Source organism: Gallinula chloropus (assembly GCF_964237585.1).
Source record: "Gallinula chloropus genome assembly, chromosome: 20".
Taxonomy (NCBI): Eukaryota; Metazoa; Chordata; class Aves; order Gruiformes; family Rallidae; genus Gallinula; species Gallinula chloropus.
Window position 1 is genome coordinate 8,874,373 of NC_140105.1, and position 17,775 is coordinate 8,892,147.

At 54.9% G+C, this 17,775-nt stretch overlaps 1 protein-coding gene across 1 annotated transcript in view; it reads right to left on the bottom strand.

Annotated features, from left to right (window-relative positions):
- Positions 1–1,093: 1,093 nt before the first annotated feature.
- SLC39A11 (solute carrier family 39 member 11) overlaps positions 1,094–17,775 on the bottom strand; it is a gene marked incomplete at its 5' end in the record, with an annotated part of 84,450 nt that continues 67,768 nt past the window's right edge. Inside the window, 3 exons of the mRNA XM_084273400.1 lie at positions 1,094–1,877; positions 2,022–2,180; positions 3,246–3,344. Coding sequence (XP_084129526.1) covers positions 1,799–1,877; positions 2,022–2,180; positions 3,246–3,344 — 337 coding nt within the window. The 3' untranslated portion in view covers positions 1,094–1,798. The remainder of the gene's footprint in view (positions 1,878–2,021; positions 2,181–3,245; positions 3,345–17,775) is intronic.

The window sequence follows — 17,775 nt, forward strand, 5'->3', positions numbered from 1 at the left end:
CCTTATTTTTGGGGGTTTTTTCCTTCCCTGAAGAGCTGCCTGCCAGGCTGAGGGGCAGGGCTTTGACGAGCCAGGAGTAATTAAGCTGGTGGGGGGAGAAAAAACAGAACAGAGGGAGGAGAAGCAAAGGTACCGGTTACCTGGTGGTAAAACGAACCCGTGCAAACTCTGAATCTCCCATTTATTGAAACCAATCACAGTCAAAAGGTCAAATTCATTGGCAAACAGCAGCTTGGGGTCACCCAGAGCGACGCACGAGTGAAGTACAAAGAAAAGCCAACCAAAAAAAAAATAATCTATATAAATATAAAAGAACCAAACAAAACTGCATGGCTCTTGCTTAGTTTATTCAAGCCTGTTCCCTTTGGCTGCCCTTCCCCAGCTTCTCCAGCAGGTTCAAACAGCCGTTCATGACCCCCCAGCACTCACAGCCCCACTCCCCCTGAGACCCCCCACGGCTGGAGAAGGACCAAGATGCTGGTGGCAGCCAGGAGATCCAGTTCCTCCTGCTGAAGGGCCTCGTGAACACGCTTACAGAAGACAGGGAGGGTGAAGTGAAGAGGGAGGGATGGTTTGGACCATCCTTCCAGCTCCAGCACTTTGCTCCTCACTCAAGCATGTCCCAGGGGACAGGAAGGGATGAGCAGCATTTGCTCCTCAACCTGGGAAGGGACTAATCCTGCCTGCTCAGGAACGGCCACTCAACAAGAGCTGCTTGAAAAGCAGAGGGCAAAAAGGCCACCACACACCCCGTGTGCTTCTGGCTCTTCAGACAGAACAATTAATTCACCCTGATTAACTTTTTTCATCCCAGTGCTGCTCAGGAAGATGAGAGCTCCCAGCACACTCAGGTCCCCACTCAGCTCTGAGCTCTGCAGTGGGGTAACCAGGACCTGAGCTGGTCCCTGGGGAGTTCCAAGCCTTTGGAAAGAGCAGCCGCAGCCCTGGCCCTCATAGAAACATTCTCTCATTACTGACATGGATGAGCACACCTTGCTTCTTCAAGAGGTGTGTGATAGAAGAGATGAATATTCCTCTTTTTTTCCCCTTTTTTTTTTCCTCCTTCCTTTTTTTCCCCCTTTTTTCTTTCCTCAGGGAAAACCTCAAGGAGTTAAGACATGATGTACTAGAAGAAGGCTCAGCTTAGGAGATAAACTTAGGAAAAAAATGACATTCCCCTCCTACAGAGATACCAAGAAAATTAATTTTTATTTACCTGAACTATTTGCATCCATCAAAACAAACAGGCTGAAACATTCCCAAGGACCAGCAGGAGACCCGAGAGCTGCAATCCCGGTGTGAGCTCAGCCCCGGTGCCTTCACCTGCCTTGCCAAAAACCACCTGGAAATTGAGACTCTCTGCTCAAATACCTCAGTGCTTAACCACAGACCAGCTTAAACCCAGGACAGCGACTTTCTAATCTTCTACAGAACAAAGATGATCAAAACCCAGAGCGACCTGACTGGGAGAAGCCGGCCGGGCGTGGAAGGGGAAGGACAGGGTGACCTGCAGCCCAGCCAATGTGTTGTCCCAACGACCCTCCTGAGAGGAAAAGAAAAATCTGGTGGCAAAAGGAAACCAAGACCAGCGAGGAACCACCCGTATTTGTGCTTTGAAACCCATCGACATGACGTTGGAGGGGAGGGAGAGATATAAAATTAGAGGAAATCAACACCAAAATGGGTACTTAGAAAAAAGATATGTACAAAAAAAAGTCTAGAGGGAAATGTGTGTCCAGTTCCAAACGTTGCTGTGCAGATGGCTCTGAAGTCTTCTCCTGGGGAGCAGCACGCTGCCCTACCCGAGCCCGACATCCAGGGACATCATCACCACGAATCCCAGTATGGAGGTCCAGGATGCCAGCTTCCCATTGCCACTGCCGGGAGAAGAAGGGGAAGGTGTCACCCTGAGAGCCAGGACCGGTTCTTTGGGTCTCATCCAGGCAAGGGAAGGGCCCAGAGTCCTCCATGCTTCCCCCCTGTGTATCCACCTTGAGCAGTGGACACCATGGGGGTCTCACCTGGTCTGAGCCTCAGGGATGATATCATCCATCACCACGTAAACCATTGCTCCGGCCGCAAAGCCCAAGGCATAGGGGAGGAGCGGCTCTGCCACCACCACAGCGAAGGCACCGAAGATGCCAGCTAAGGGCTCCACCATGCCACTCAGCTGCCCATACCTGCAAAAGACCAAGACTGAAAGGCACCAGGCAACTGGGGGCACATTTTCCCCCTCTCCCCAGGGCTCTACAGCTCCCCATCCCCACCGTAGCCAGGAAGAGGGTGGCCACCCAGCTGAGCCACACGGATTATTTTAAACAGGCAGTGAAGGCAATCCCACCTAACCTAGCTGATTTTTCCAGGAAGGGAACCAAGGTGCAATCAGATTCATGCACCCCAACAACTCAGTGGAATTTGGGGACACAGATTGTGGGCAGGGATGGGTCAGAAAGGGAATGTTTCCAACCAGCACTAATCCCAAATAGCTCATCTGGCCACAGCCTCAACCAGGGTGAAACTGCACTTTCCCCCCACCCCTTGTTTTCTTTCCTTCTGGGACTGCTGGAACACAGAAAACTCTCCAGACCATGGGAACTCCCATCCCAGCAGCAATCCCAGTGCAAGTCCCAGCACCGGCTGCACTTTACTGAATTGGAGGTGGGTGGGAGGAAAAGAAAACAAAGCTTTGGCGGGAGCAGTTTCCAAGCCACCCCCCCCTGCCCTCCCATCCATCACCCGGCCGAGCACACGTGCACGGGCAGGAACGCAGCCCTGTGCTCACAGGGTTCATGCCCTCGGCTTTTACACCTCAGGGAAAAGGGAAAATAAAAAGAGAGTTTGAAATCCAGCCCAGAGTGAAGTGAGAGAAAAAAAATGAAGCATTAAAAAAAAAAAACCCCGCCAAAAAACACCCCAAAACTATTCAAGGTTGGGATATGGAAGTTCAGCTGACACAGGATGGGGTGTCCCACTGGGATCATGGATGGGAATAGGGGCTGGGGTGCTGTGGAGGGAGCAAAGCAGCACTCACCACCCTCCCTCAAAGTTGGAAACCAGCTCCTTTCACTCCCAGCAGCAGCAATGCCAGGAGGGGACCTGGCGGGTCTGGAGCAATCCCATCCCAAGGGCAGTTCAATGACAGGGCGATACAGATGGATCTGGGGAGGGAACCTATAGGCACCTGCTCATGGGGAGCTGCTGTTAGAGGGCTCTTGCTTTCATGGGCAAAGAGGAGCTCAGCTTACCAGAACGCTTTCCATGTTGAAAATCCAGCACCACGCAAAGGCAGGCTGACAGCCAGACCCTCCGGGAAGTTCTGGATCCCGATCCCGATCGCTAAGTTCCTACCCACACAAAAAGCACAAACATTTATATGTATATAAATATATATACACACACATATATATAATGTGCAATGCACAGCCCAGGGCAGGTTCTTGGGAGCTGGGACAGAACCAGACGTTATTCCAGCTACGCCTTTTGCATGGCCATGCAGCCAGCCCTGGGGTTAGCCCTGCTAATATTTAACACGCACGCAGCAAACTTCATCTTCAAAGGGCTCCACAGCATTTAATCGGCTTCAGCACCAGCCCTGGGAGCTACAGAGACCAGGCAAGGAGACCAGACCTGTGCAGGGAGCCCCAACCTTCCCAGGAGCCACAGCATCCTTGGTCCCCAGACTTTGGGGTACCCCCAGAGCCGGGATTCCTTTTTCCTGGGGGGATTTACTGGTCCTTCACCCATAACCGACTCCAGCTCTCACTGGCACCGTCCTCAACTGTAACCACCCCTGCACGAGCCGCAGGGCTGGGCAGAAAAGATGCAATGCATTTGAGCCACGGGATCCCTCCACCTCTTGCACTGAAAGGTGGCAGGTGGACTTCAGAGCCAAATCTGGAAGGGAGAGCTGCTCTGTCTGTGGGTACGGCACAGCAGGAGAAGGCAGGCTGTGGAGAGGACCATTTCTCCAGGCACAAGAGATAAAAAGCCTGATAAGGGGGGGTTAGGCAGGCATGGTGACCTTGGACTGCTCCAAGTAAAGCCCACGTCCCCAGGGCCAGAAAACATGGCTCTTGGAGCTGATGACAGCAGGACTGATTGGAGGGATGTGCAGGGGGAGAGAAGTAGGTGAGGTTTCTCTTCACTCCAATGCAGACCTGATGCCTTCTTCAGCACCCACCTCCAGACCACCCTATGCTCCTGGGGCTGGGAGCAGTGAGCCCATGGTGGAACCCACCACTTCACTCGGAGATGATCCAAAATGGAAACTGCTCCACAAACACCCAGCGGTGAAACAAGCTGGGTTTGCTTCAGAAGGGTTGTCAGATCTTCTGTACCACAGGCAGCTGCACCCCAGCTCCAAGCACCAGCACCTAATAGAGCAGAGGTGGCTCCCAGCACCCCCTCCCACACCGCCACCCTCCTCAGCTGGGATCTGCTCCAGCCTTGGGAACAATCCTTTCCCCTTCCCCTTTCCAGCTCAGCAGGAGTTCTGGATTTTTGGTGAAACCCAAGAAATTGGGATACAGGGTTTGCTCCTTCACAAGCACCCAACCAAGCGGAGCCGGGCCTGGCTTCCATGGCGTTGGCTTCCTGGGCCAAGCCAGTTCCATGTGAGCTAACAATAACTTCTTCCACCATCGGGGCATTTCATGGCATCGCTGGCACACGTTGGCAGAGCTGGCTGCGGTTCAGCCCTGGGGGGGACACCAATAATGTGACCATGCTGGGGGGGCTGGAAGCTCTGACAGCGAGGAACTGGGCTGCGGCCTGCCCCAGCCCACGGCTCCAAGTGGGACCCCAGCACCTCTCTGCAAGGTCAGCTCTTCCCTTGCTGGCAGCCAAAAGCTCCCTTCGCCTCTTGAAACACTTGTTTCCTATTAGTAAAATAAGACCGGTGAGAAAAAATCTCTCCGGGTTGTTTAAACTTCTACCAGGGTTTACAGAAGAGGGGAGGGGAAGGGGGAGAGGCTGTGGGTTTCCCTAACCGGGACAGGCTCTTACAATCAAAAACATTATTCAAGGGAAAGAGAGAGAGAGAGAGAGAGAACGGAGGGGGAAAAACATCCCTTTGGAAAACAGTGGAGCTGCTGTCTGTGTGCTGGGTCGGGTTTTTCCCCCCCCCCTCCTTCCCTCGCCTTTGCACAAAGCGGCTATTACTGGCCCCGACCACAACAAATTAATGGGGTGGGAGAGGGAGGTGTGAATGGAGGGGTCTGTACGGGAAGGGCAGCGAGCCCCCCCCTTCCCCTCTGTGCCCCCGGGAGGAAGGAACCCTGCGCTGACCCCACAGCCCCTGGGGAGAGAGAGCTCCGAGGGGCAGGAGGAAGGGAATGTAACCAGGGAAAGATCCAGCCCAGCCAGGGGGTTCACCCCAGGCACCCCACTGCTCTCCCCTCTGCCCCAAGCAAAACCCATCAAGGCTCCTCAAAAGCAAGATCCAGCCCTGGATGGGTGGGTGCCCGGTGGGTCTGGTATGGGATGGGGCTGCAGCCAGCTTGGCGAGTACGGTGAGCAACGGGCTGCGGCGAGCAACGTGCCACGTGCCATGGCATGCACATGCTACGGTGAGCAGTGTGCCACAGAGCGCAGTGAGTCACGGAGCTCCAACACTGATGGGGACCCTCCGGTGTGAGGCCACCTAACGTCCCCAGCCCTTGGGAGGGGGGCAGCAATGGGTGCCCCCTCCCAGGTCAAGGTTTTAAGCTGTTTTCCCAAGAAACACAGGCATCAGCATCATGCTGCGTGGGTGCTGGCCCTCAGGGTGAGGAAGAAAGGACATCTGGGCTCAGCATCAGGCCAGGAAAGTCTCTACACCATCTCCTGCCCTCCAGCACCTCTGTGCCTCACAAAAGTCTTCTGCTCACCCAGACCGCGCTCCCCTGACCACTTGTTCCTTCAACCCTTCCTCCCACTGCATGCTTCTGGAACTTTGGGGCCTTTCAAGCCTTTCCCAGGGACACTAATCTCCTCAGGATGGGGCAGCTCCCTGACAGCATGGAGGCCAGGAACACATAAGCCTCCCTATTTGCTCTGCCTTGGTTCACTGCACGAAGGGTACCTCCGCTCGCCGCTCAGGGGCCACCTCTGTTTGCCCAGCACAGTGTCTCAGGATGTGTCCGGGTATGAAGGGAAAGCAGATTTACCTCCAATGCCCCCAACCATGAAACAAAACCACGGTGAGGGACATTCCCCTCTCCCCCCTCACCACCGAGCCGTGCGCACCTCACACCTTCCCCGGAGCTCCCGCGGCGAGCTGACGGCAACGCGGCCGGTGAGAAAGCAACTGAATCAAAGCTGCATTGTGTATGGGGAAAACAAAGGCGTCCTTATTGCGGAAATAGGTGGGGATTCTTGGAAGGTTTCCCCCGATGGCAAAGAAACGCATTGTAAAACAGATGCACAAAGGCAAGGCTGGAGCAGCCTGGCCCAGGGGAGCTGGAACCTGCCGGTGCCCACGATGGGCTGCGAGACGCAGAGGCGATGACAACGGGGAGAGGAGCCAACATAGCCAGGGGGATGATCCTTGGGATGAAATGTTTAGAGACGTGGTGGTCTCCGAAGGGAAAAGGAGGGGGGATAACTGATGGAGAGGTAGAGGCAGATCCCATCTGGCCTGACAGGTCACCTGTATCCAGCTATTTTGCAGACAAGGAGGATAACCTGGGGCTCATCCCCAACCACAAACACGCATCCATCTAAAGAAAGAGCTGCCGTGGGGAAGCCACAGCAGGCTCTACCTGGGGATGCACGTGTCCCCTTAGCAGCTCTGCCACCAGCACCCTGGACAACATGGGAATGTTGCTTGGGTGTCTCCTCCATTTGGGCACAACAGACTTCAGTGTTCTTGAAAGCATCAAGGAGCCAACATGCACTGGCCACATTACGCTTCCCAGCTCCCTGCCTTGACTTCCCCATCCGTATAACGGCGGTGATGACAGTGTCACCTTCCCTAACCTCACTCTGGGAACAGAAACACGCTAGGACACATACCATCTACACATGAGCTCTGCAGAGAGCCAGCCACGCCAGATCTCAGGGGATGCATGGGGCTGCCCTTGCCATGGCGCATCTCCTTCTGCAGCAAAGCCCACTGCAGCCATATGAAGGAAGGAGAAGTCAAACCACAGCATCCCAATGGAGCTCCACCAAGGACCAGCTCCTCATGGCAAGAGGGAAAAACTCTGCGTCCCTCGGGAACGTACCGGGGCCGGACCTCCTACCCCCAACTCGCCTGCCAACTTCTATGGCACCACGCTGGGAGACTCCAAGTTCACTTGCAAAAAAAAGTTGGCATCTCTGCATATTTGCAAGGTCAAGGCACAGAAAGCCTTCTATAAGCCTAAACCCTTGTTTTCAAGGGCCTATTCTTTTACAAACTGATTATGAAAGCAGGCTACATATTCTTAACAAGCCCCTTTTCACTACGGCTTTCAATTCCCTCCAGTGTATAATGTGCATGTGTATTCTTGCATGGCAGGCCCTTACATACTGTTTTGATTGTTATCGTGGTGCCATGAAAGGGCCGATTGTTTTGGGTTCCCAAGATTACATCACGGCTCCCACTCGGGCGGCCCGTCGAGGTGTTTGATCAGGGCTCACAGGTGGGAAGGAGCTCGGCGGCGAGCGCAGGGCCCTCAGCGTTTCCCCATACCTGCCCTACCTGTTAAACACAGCTGCCGGCACGGCTCTGCCCCGGCGATACCGGAGGCTCTCACGCGAAGGAGGAGGAGGATGGGGAGCTGCAGTGGATAGGAGAGGGGTGGCAGTGGTCTGTTCACCCCACCACCACCACCCCCAATCCCACCGGGCTGTGCTCCAGTCCCCAGGAGACAGCCTGACCTCCCCCACGGGTGCACCAGGCTCACGGTGACTCCTCAGCTTTAGGTGCTCAGCATTTTCAAGGCCAAAGCTGCAAAAGGAGGTGGTGGGATGCTATTGCTGAGGGTTTGTCCTCTGGTATATTCCATCTCAAACACTCAAAACCATTTAAACCAAAAAGGGTAGAGGGGGGATTCAAACCTGCCATGCCTCCTCCTCCTCTCAAGCACAGCCACCAGCCTCACTACCCACGGGGACATGGCAAAACAGAGAGCAATGTGGGAACCTGTCCCAGGGGATGCAGCATGTGCCACCTATCGCATGATGCCTGGAGTCTAAGAGCCCTCAGGTCTCTTCCCAAAGAGACCACCCATATGACAGCTGCTCCCAGTTATGCAGCCTCATGGACAGTTTGGAAATTATATCTGAATTAAATCCAAAAAAGAACAGGAAACCCTGTTTTCATCTGGAAGTTGATGGTAGAGTCAGACCACGCCGCGAGCAAGGTGCTTTCTGTCGGCACCAAAGGCAGCCAGCACACCCGAAAGGGAGCGAAGGCAAGAGAAGCAGTGGGGAAGAACTTTGGGCATAAACCAAGGGAAGATCTGCAGAGATCAGGAGGCAGGAACAGCCTGGACAGTCAAACAGACACCCATCTCCAACAAGACCCGCAAAAGCACAAGGGACACGAGTCTGAGTTGTGTAACCTCGAGCTCAAACCGCTCCAGGAGCAGAGAAGTTCACACCAGTCCCTGCTAGAGCCACGTGTGGGCACATCCCGATGGAAACAAGGCCTGCTCCCCCGGTACTCAGCCCTTTGGGCACTGCTCCTCCTCAGTAACCGCTTCCACAGCTCTTCCTACCCCTTCCCACCTGCTTCCCACTGGAGTGCCCGGCTCTGGAGCAGCATTGCCTCCCGCTCTGTGTCACATCTGCTGGCCTGGCCCTCTGCCAGTTACACACAGGCCGCTCCGCATCCGCACGCAGGAAACATTTACAATTTTAGGAAATTTTGCCTTTCATTCATCCCAAAGGCATGCAAGCTAAGGGCAAAGTCATAAAACCTGCTCTCCCCTCTGACTGCAGCAGCCAGGACGTGAACTTTACCTGAAGAGCAAGAAATGCTCCAGCTTTGCTGGCACAAACACCCACGGGTGCCAGGCCAGCGCAGGATGGGGCTGCCACCCCCTGCCCCATCTCTGGCAAAGCTCAGCTTAGGCAGGGCTGGGGCATGGGGAACCCTTGTGCCACCCAGCCAGCTGCATCATGCACACAGAGGTGACGGGGATGGGGACAGGTCAGTGTATGAAGCATCCTGACACATTCACATCCCCAGGCTGGTTCCATCTGTCTTTGCTATGCTCACACAAGTATCCGTGCCCTGTCCTAATCCTCCTGAACCCCACTTCAACCAGCACCAAACACGAAGCTCAGCTCTCCCACCCCACCCCGGCTCCAGCTCACAGTTGCCGCATCCTCCTGCGCTTCCCAGCAGGACTGATCCTTCAAACCCTTCCCACATGAACCACCAAGTCGTTATCATTACGGCTTAATTGCCCAGGAAACTGGGGACTGGCACACCAAGGTGGGAAAACCCTCGGTGGAAGCTGGCCAAGGGTGTGATAACGTCCCACCAGACCCATGGTGCGAGCGAACCCATCATGCCAGGTACCAGGTGCCACTGGGCTGGGGCATCTCCTCCCCATCCCTGCGACGGCACAGGGGGCTCAGGCACAAATCTGGAGCCCTAACCCAACACAACGAGCCAACAGCAAGAGCAACCTCAGCATCATCTAGGCTGGGCAAGTTGCAATGCAAAACTGCAGCCAGCCAGCGGTGCTCGGCGTGTTACGGCAGGCGCATGATCCACTGCCGGGCTGTACGGAGGGATCCCACTGTCCAGGGACTGTTTCTTCCTCCTGGAGTTTTCCCATCTTTATTCTTATCTGCCCAGTTGTGTTTGATTTATGAGTCAGACTCGGGCTCAGGGTAAAGGTTCACATCTCCCCTGACAAAGACGCGTTTCACGAGCGCCGCGCGTCTCCGCTCTCCTCTCCCGTGTCTTGACCTCGGCCACGCAGCAGGAAAGGCTCAGCCAAGAGCCTCGAGCTCTCCCCGGCTGCCAGATATGAGCCTTGAACAGGACCTGTGAGTACAGGATCCGGCTCTGGCTCTGCAGGGCTGGTTATCTGGAAATACAGCAGGAGACACGACCAGGTCAGGGAGCTACTTGCTGGAAAAGCTGGGAGGAGCTGCCCTGGTCCTGCTGCTGCTCACCCTCCTGGCACCTGGGGACAAGTGGGATCCATCACTTGAATGCTCATGTGCTGAGTCACAGTCTGCCCAAGGAAGAAGTTGACAGGTCGGCGTAAAGAGGTGAAGGTGTCACCTCTCATTCTCAGCATCACCTCCCAGTTCTACTTACTGGGGTTAAATTCGTGCCCAAGGAAAGGGACCAGAGCAAGACCTTGATCTTCTCAGGTCTGACACCAGTGGGTGATGCCCAGCTCTACCCAGCAGGGAGGTGGGGACCTGGGCCAAAGCTCTGGCTGCAGATGGGCTCAGAGATGAGCTAAAAAGGTGGTGTCTGCCTCAGCTTCCCTATTCAAAACGCAACAACACATAGAAACACAGAAACATAGAATGATCTGGGTTGGAAGGGACCCCAAGGATCACAGAGCTCCAACCCCTTTGCCACAGGCAGGACCACCAACCTCCAGCCTGGATCTACACAAGGTTGCCCAGGGCCCCATCCAACCTGGTATTGGACACCTCCAGGGATGGGGCATCCACCCCCTCTCTGGGCAGCCTGTTCCAGCCCCTCACTACTCTCTGTAAAATACTTCCCCCTAATATCTAATCTAAACCTTCCTTCCTTTAGCTTTAATCCATTCCCCCTTGTCCTGCCAGTGTCTAACCTTACACAGTGGCAGCATTAAAAGGCAGCAGGCAGAGCTGCAGGACATGCACCATTGCTGCTATTCACAGCATCTTCCCTGTTTCAAACAGCAGCCCAGAGGTGATGCCTCGGACAGAAACACCTCCATTTTTGAGCAGAGACCAAGAACATCCTTCACCAGCAGCCACTGAGCAGCCACAGGCAGCACCAACCACTCCAGCCATCACCAGGAGGTTCCAGTTAAGCCTCTACAAGCCAGAAGCATCTATATTTAAACCCGTTACAAACACCCTCACGTGAGGCCTCGTTAACTCTATTTTAAATTTCAATCTGTACCTATTCCTACAGGCACACCCGTAAATAAAGCAGGATTTAACGATGTGGCTGCATTGATCTTGGGAGGGGTTAGAGCTGGAGGGAGAGATAGAACCTTATAAAGGTTATTAAAGTATTTTTTTTAGAAAAATCAAACACCCAGAGAGAAGCTGGGTGGTCCAAAAGCAGGGCCAGGGTTAAAGCCCACCTATACAAATTCCCAATAATCCCCACCTATTTATAGCTTCATGCAAAACCCACCACCCCTCTCCTCTTTGTAGGAATCCTCATATCATCAGCACATTTCACATCGAAAATGATGTTAAATCTCAGTGCAGACACCACACTGGGGCAGGGGAGGGGTTTAGGGGGATGGTTTTGGGGGGGTTTTTTGCCTTCTCCTCCAGCCACCAATGCACACAGCCCCCATCACCTACAGAATACAGCAAGAATAGGATGCAGGTAGTAAAGACGCTGCTCTTCTTCCCTGCTAGGTGAGAAGAGCCCACAGAGAAGCCAAGTTGTATGTATAGATAAATACACGTTGCTACTCAGCATCCCACTTTACTCCCAACCCCTCCACCGGCTGTTCCCGGCGCAGAGCTCGTGGCAGGATGGGGGTGAGGGGCTTTCTGACCGATCCCTGTGATCCCCATTTGCATCCCGACAGGGATCGTTAGTGAAGAGCAAAATTAAAAGTACCAAAATGGTTTCTCCCCTTCCTTCTCCTGCAGCATCACTGTTAACATGCACAGGGGAGAGCAGGAGAGCACCGGAGCAGCTCCTTTCCACAGCCCAAAAACCTGGAACTAAACAATTTCCTAACAGCTGTGGCTATGAAAGGGCTTGTTATCACACTGGGTACAGTAACAATCCTTCCTTCAACTGCTTCACCTCCCTGAAGGGTTGATTTTTAAACTGGGTTACTAAAGAGAGAAGCAGGCTCCTGGAGCTGCAAAGACCAAAAGGAGGTGTTCAAAGTGAGCCTTGCTAGGATAAACACAGATAATGCCACCTTCTTTCTTTACTTTTGTTCTTTTTGCCCTCTTTTCTGTGTTTCAAGGTGAGCAGGCACTCGGTGGGGGACTCAGTGGGGACCAGGGATGGCTGTCACTGCATCACTATCCATCCTCTGACCAGAGCATCACACCCAGCCTGGAACACAGCAGAGAACCAGCCCCAGGACCCCTCCGTGGTCCTCCTCAGCTCTGGGCTGTTGCCCTCCCATAAAACCCTAGAGGATGATGCAGAACCCCAGCATGGATGCAGAGGAAACCAGGAGTGCCTCAGCTCCAACACGGGGTGCAGGGTGAGCCATGTCCCAGAGAGGAGTCACAGGCACCCAGCACTGCTGCTTGTGGTTGCTGCAGACACAGAGCTGAAGCCACCTCTTGCAAGGGCAACAAGGGTAGTTGTGGCCGTTGCAGCATCCAGGCTCAACCAGAAACCCTTCAGTTGGCCAACACCACACCTGGGGAAAGGGCCAGGCAGCTCCCTGTGAAGCCCTCTCCAAGGGGTGAGAAGCCAAAGAGCTTCACATCAGAGCTGCTCTAGGCATCTCCTGTCCTCCAAGCTGTATCTGCAGCTGCAGTGACCATCAGAGAAAGAGAAGAAAGCAACCATTACACAGACTTTCCATGGAGCCAGATGTTGTTTGGGAGGCCAGCTGTCTCTCATAAGTATTACAAATCAACCAAAATCCCTCCTCGGTCTAGACACTTGAGTAAGGGAGAAGAAGTGAGAGGGGAGGGGAGACTATTTATACAAATGGTGATGTAAACGCCAACAGCCAGCGAGGAATTCACAGCCAGCAGCCCGGCTGTCAGCCAGGCTTTGGAGACCTCCCTGCTGATTTGGGAGGTCTTCTCCTCCTCCAGCCCAGGGCAATGAATAAAGGCTGCAGCACCCATCCAAGTCCCAGGAGCTGGGGTGCAGTGGAGGCTGGGCTGCCAGGGGCATCTCGGGTAAGGGATGGGCAACTGAAGAAGAATGAGCGTTGCCACCAAACCTCCTGGTACCAGTGGAAGGAGCCTCCAACATGTGGACCACCAGCCATGGAGCCCAGGGGTTCTGCTCAGCCTAGCTCCACTGTAGGCTGCACAACCTGGGGCAAGTTTTCCCCTGTGGAGGAACTTGGAGAGCTTGAATTTTGGTTTCCAAATTCCAGGAAAACATGAAGTACCCCCTTTCCCTATGAGTCCCCCACCTCCTGCAACATGGCTGCTTCTGAGAGATGCTCCCCATCTCCCTCACCTCTGCCTGGCACCTCCACAGAGCCCAGCAGCCGGTGCACAGCTCCTCTCCCTGACTCCTCCTTGGCACCCTGGTGTGCTCCCTTCATGGGTGACCTCCGACAGCCGGCTGCTCCAGGAAGAGCCATGGCCCCTACGCAGAGCCGTGCGATGGAAACCCACCCCTCGCCAGCCAAGCACCTGTTTGTAAGACTCCAAGAACCAAACAAGCATCCTCCGAGAAGGGTGGCTGCCTGCTGCCCCCCCAGCCCCAGAGCCAAGCCCTAACCCTGCACCAGGACGTGGGGACAGGGGCAAGAGACCCACTGTGACCTCCCCAGCCTGGCAGGAGGCTGAGCCAGCATCGCAAGGCCAAGGTAAATCACTCAAGATGCCCAAGAACCACTGAGGAGCTGCTCTCCTGGCTGGAGCCCTGCCTGACAGCAGGGCAAAAACTGATCCAAAAATGCTGATCCAAACTGGGTTCCCTTTGCCAGGGGGGCTTGGCAAAGCCCCCTTGTGTGTCTGTTTGAAGGTGGGACATAAGCACCTTCTCCCACCCAGCTTCCACCACCCAGGGAAACCACGGTGCTGCAGGCAGGTGAGGGTCCTTGCTGGGGTCAAGGGATCTGGTTTGCATCAGGGAAGTCTCCCCCACCAATTTAAATTCACCCTGAACCCAGTCTGTGGTAACCCAGATCGCTCTGACCAAACCAAGCTACAACTTTTTGAGGACCAGGAAAACATCTGAGCTCTGCTCCCAATCCCAGGACTGGAAAACAAGGTCTCTACTCCCTGCCCACATCCCTCCCCATCAGGGACAGGACAGCAAAGCATCCTAAGAGCCCAGTTTAACTCCCCAGCATCACACCGAAATGGGAAGCAGGTCTGCCCTCAGGACCACAGAATATCCAGGCACTCCAGGAGAACAAATGTTTTCCTGGTGAGGAAAACATCTGGCAGCTTTGAAGGCAGCTCAATAAAAACACCACAGGCCACACAGCTTTCCCACCACGTTTCTTCTGCCTGTCCTGCAGACCCAGCCACATGAGATGCCAGGAGATGCTCTGGAGCTGCTCTGGGAGAGGCTGGATGTGCCATTGTATTTCCTCATTCACTCAATGAATTTTCCTTGGTTACAGGGTGCAATCAAACCACTTGTGCTCAGCCTGGCTTCTGCCTGCCGGCGGTGTGAGCCTGTTTATCAGGATAAGGAGCAGGAAGGGATGCTGAGCTGCTCCACAGCCACCCTCCCATCAGCCCTGCACTGGGACCGCTCCGTGAGAACGGCTCTGCAGCACCCACTAAGGCTCCAAACAGGAACCGGGAAGCTCCAAGGTAACACAAGCTGCTGGGAAAGGTCCTGGGAAGCACAGTTAGAGATGTTGCCTGACCCAGCACAGCCCTGCACACATCTACAGGGCTGAAGCAGCTCAAGCCCACCCTGCCCTGCTTCCCAGGCACCCGCTTCCTTTTCCTCGTGACCCAGAAGAGCTGTGACACCTGCTCAGAGTAAAACACAGTTTCCTGATGGGCAGAGAGAGAAGGACAAGGCTTTGGCAGGAGGAGCACACGAGCATCAGCTCTGGTGCTGCAGCAGGCACGGAGCACCTGGCCCGTCACACCCGGCTCTCCTGGCGAGCGCTGGAGGAGGCGCTTTCCCACCACCCACACAGCTCTGGCTCATTGGCACCCAGACTTGTTCCTCTGCCTCTTCCCTTAAAGCCGATCTGTGTGTTCACATGTGGGGCTGGGACACCTGCAGCTGAGGCTTCTCTTGGGAAGATGCCGCTGCTGCTGGCAGAAGCTTCCTCTCCTCCCCTCTCCCCTGTCCCCTCTCTCTCCTCTCCTTCCTCCTCTCCTCTCCCCTTTCCTTTCTCCTTTTCCTCTCCTTCCTCTTCTCCCCCATGATGAGAAACAAGCAGCTGAGGACCCCCAGTCCTGTTTCACAGCTCTCCAAACCCTCCCAGAGCCCCACACCACCTGGAAAACCCACCCTGGTACCACCTCTCCACCCATGGCAAAAGAAAAGCCCTGAAGAACTTTACCCAGCTCATTAACTCCCACTTTATAATAAACATCTACCTTCAGGAGAGCCAATTAAAAGGTGCTTAATAAGCATCTTTCCAACAGTTTTGTTTTGCTTCGCGCTGCGCCGCAGGCAGGAGCTGCATTTGCCTGGGATCCCAGGGAAACATGGAAATCCCCGTCCAGCCGGTGGGGCTTTCCCATTAGGTGTTTCTGCCCACGCCCTTGATGGGATAAAGAGGTTGGGATCCGACCCCACGCCTCGATCCTACCCCAGCCACCTCTCTCTCAGCTCCACTGAGGATCTACTCCCAAGCAGGAGGCAGAGATCGCCCGTGCGTGCGAGCGGAGAGAAACCCAGTGTGTGTCTTCTGCCGTCCCTGCGACCACAATGATTTCCATTCACTCAAGGAAAACACAGTAGAATGTTTCTTGCCTGGTTTCAATCTCTGTACATTAATCAAACCCTGGTCCTTCTTTTCCCCCCTCTTTTCCAGCCTGAGAGACACAGCGTGGGAGGCACAGCCTGTCCCATGAAATAATATTTTCCGAGCCGTAGTCACAGTCTGCCTGTCAACTCCAAGCCTCCTTTTTCTGTCTGTTTCACCAAAGCTGGACAGGAAACAATCTGTGGGCACAACAGATCAAAACAAGGCCAGCGTTCCCAGCAAGAGGGCCGATGAATGGGATCCATTGTGCTGCGGTGGAGGAAACATCCCCATCATCATCAGGGAGGAGGGGGAAGAGTAAAACAAAATCCCTCCTTGCATCACTTCCAGGCTGACACCCGCTCTTCCAGCTGCACTAAGAGGGAGGTTTGATTCTGAGATTCCTGGGGCAGGTGGGCTGCTGGTGGGGTTAAACAGGACATCCCCAAACCCATGTGCTGCTCCCCTTCCTCGCATCCGCAGCGAGCGGGGCTCTGACCCCGGGTGCAGTATTACCTGCAGCTTGCAGAAGAGGATGCTGCAAACTTTTTTGGGGGGCTGGGATTTGATGGCCCTGGTGCTGCTGATGGGGAGAGGGAATCGGTCCCTGCATGGAGGGTTGAGGTGAGAAAAGCTGGTGGGGTGCAGGTCCCTCTCACCCAGGAGGGTCCCAGCCCTGCCAGCCCCATGCCCAGGAAAAGATGGTGCTGAGGGGGTGATGATGCCTCTGCTCCCTGTCCCAGGGGCTCCCCTGCCCCCCACTCCCCCTCCAGCTGCTTTTAGGGAACCCCAAGAATCGCTCCCCAGCCATCAGGGAGAGCTGCCCTCCTCCTTGTCAACAAAGCCCCCCAACTCCCACTGCCTTAAACCAGGGGTGGCACCCAACACCCCACAGGGTCCCCCACCCCCCAAACGTGCTCAGCTTCATCCTAACAGCAGTGGTTTGCCAAAACATTTCCCCATGCCATTTTTAACCTCTCCAAACCCTCTGCACCCGCAGCATCCCACGAGAACCCGGTGCCCAGACCACCCACAGCTTCACAAATCTTTCCACCCCAGTTCTCACACCCTTAGTCCTTCCTCAGCCCAGCTGCTCCAAGCCATTCACAGCATTGAACTCCAAACCAGTTGCGCTCATTTGACCATCCTCTCACATCTGAGAGTGCAAAAACCAGCCTTCTTATCTTTTCCCCCCCCCTATTTTCTTATTTTCCCAGGGAAAACCCCATGTTTGAGCATCCCGTTAGCTCAGGGGCTTGTCTGACAGCAGCGCTGGACCATGCACCCAATTCTGCTGAGCACAGGCTGATAGGAACATGGATGTTACCACCTAGTGTCAGGCAGGAGAGGAGCAGCACCCAGGGATGCTGGGGATCAGCTCTGCAGCAACCATGGGTTTGAAATGAAAACGTAGGATGGGCTTTTGGAGAGGAAGAGGGCAGCAAAAATCCCTCAGCTGTGTTTTATCCCGTCATTTCAGCTCGAGTCTGAGTTTCCTCCCCACAACCACGGTTATTCACTGCCAGTCAGTGGTGGGGGGGTGGAGATGCTGCTGGCTCCTGGGCACCAACACGATGTGGTGGGTCCCCAGGGAAGGGATGTGGGTGCAGAATGGGCATGTGGGATCTTCCTCCTCCCTGCCAGCCCCATCCCCCAGCTCACAGGTGCTCAGCACCATGGGCATAACCCCCAAGGGATGAGGGGCTCAGGGTCCCTCCCAGCATCACCAGTGGGTGGTTTTGGCCTCTAAAAAGACACAGCAGGGACCTGGAGAGAGGGAGACCACCCTGACACATGCTACTCCCCTGCACTGCGGCCCCAGCAGATGGAGACACAGGGATCTGCCCCAGCCCCTCTTTCTTCACCCTGTCCTGGGGAAGCCACTGACAAAGCACACCAGAGATAGACACCCCTAACAACATCCCTGCCCACATCCCTGCCTGCTCTGCATCCCCAGAGCAGCCCAGGGACGGGCAAATTCATCCCATCTCCATCCTGGCAGCTCCAAAGCTCCATCTGGTTCCTGTTAAATCAGCCACACAAGGTGGAGAGT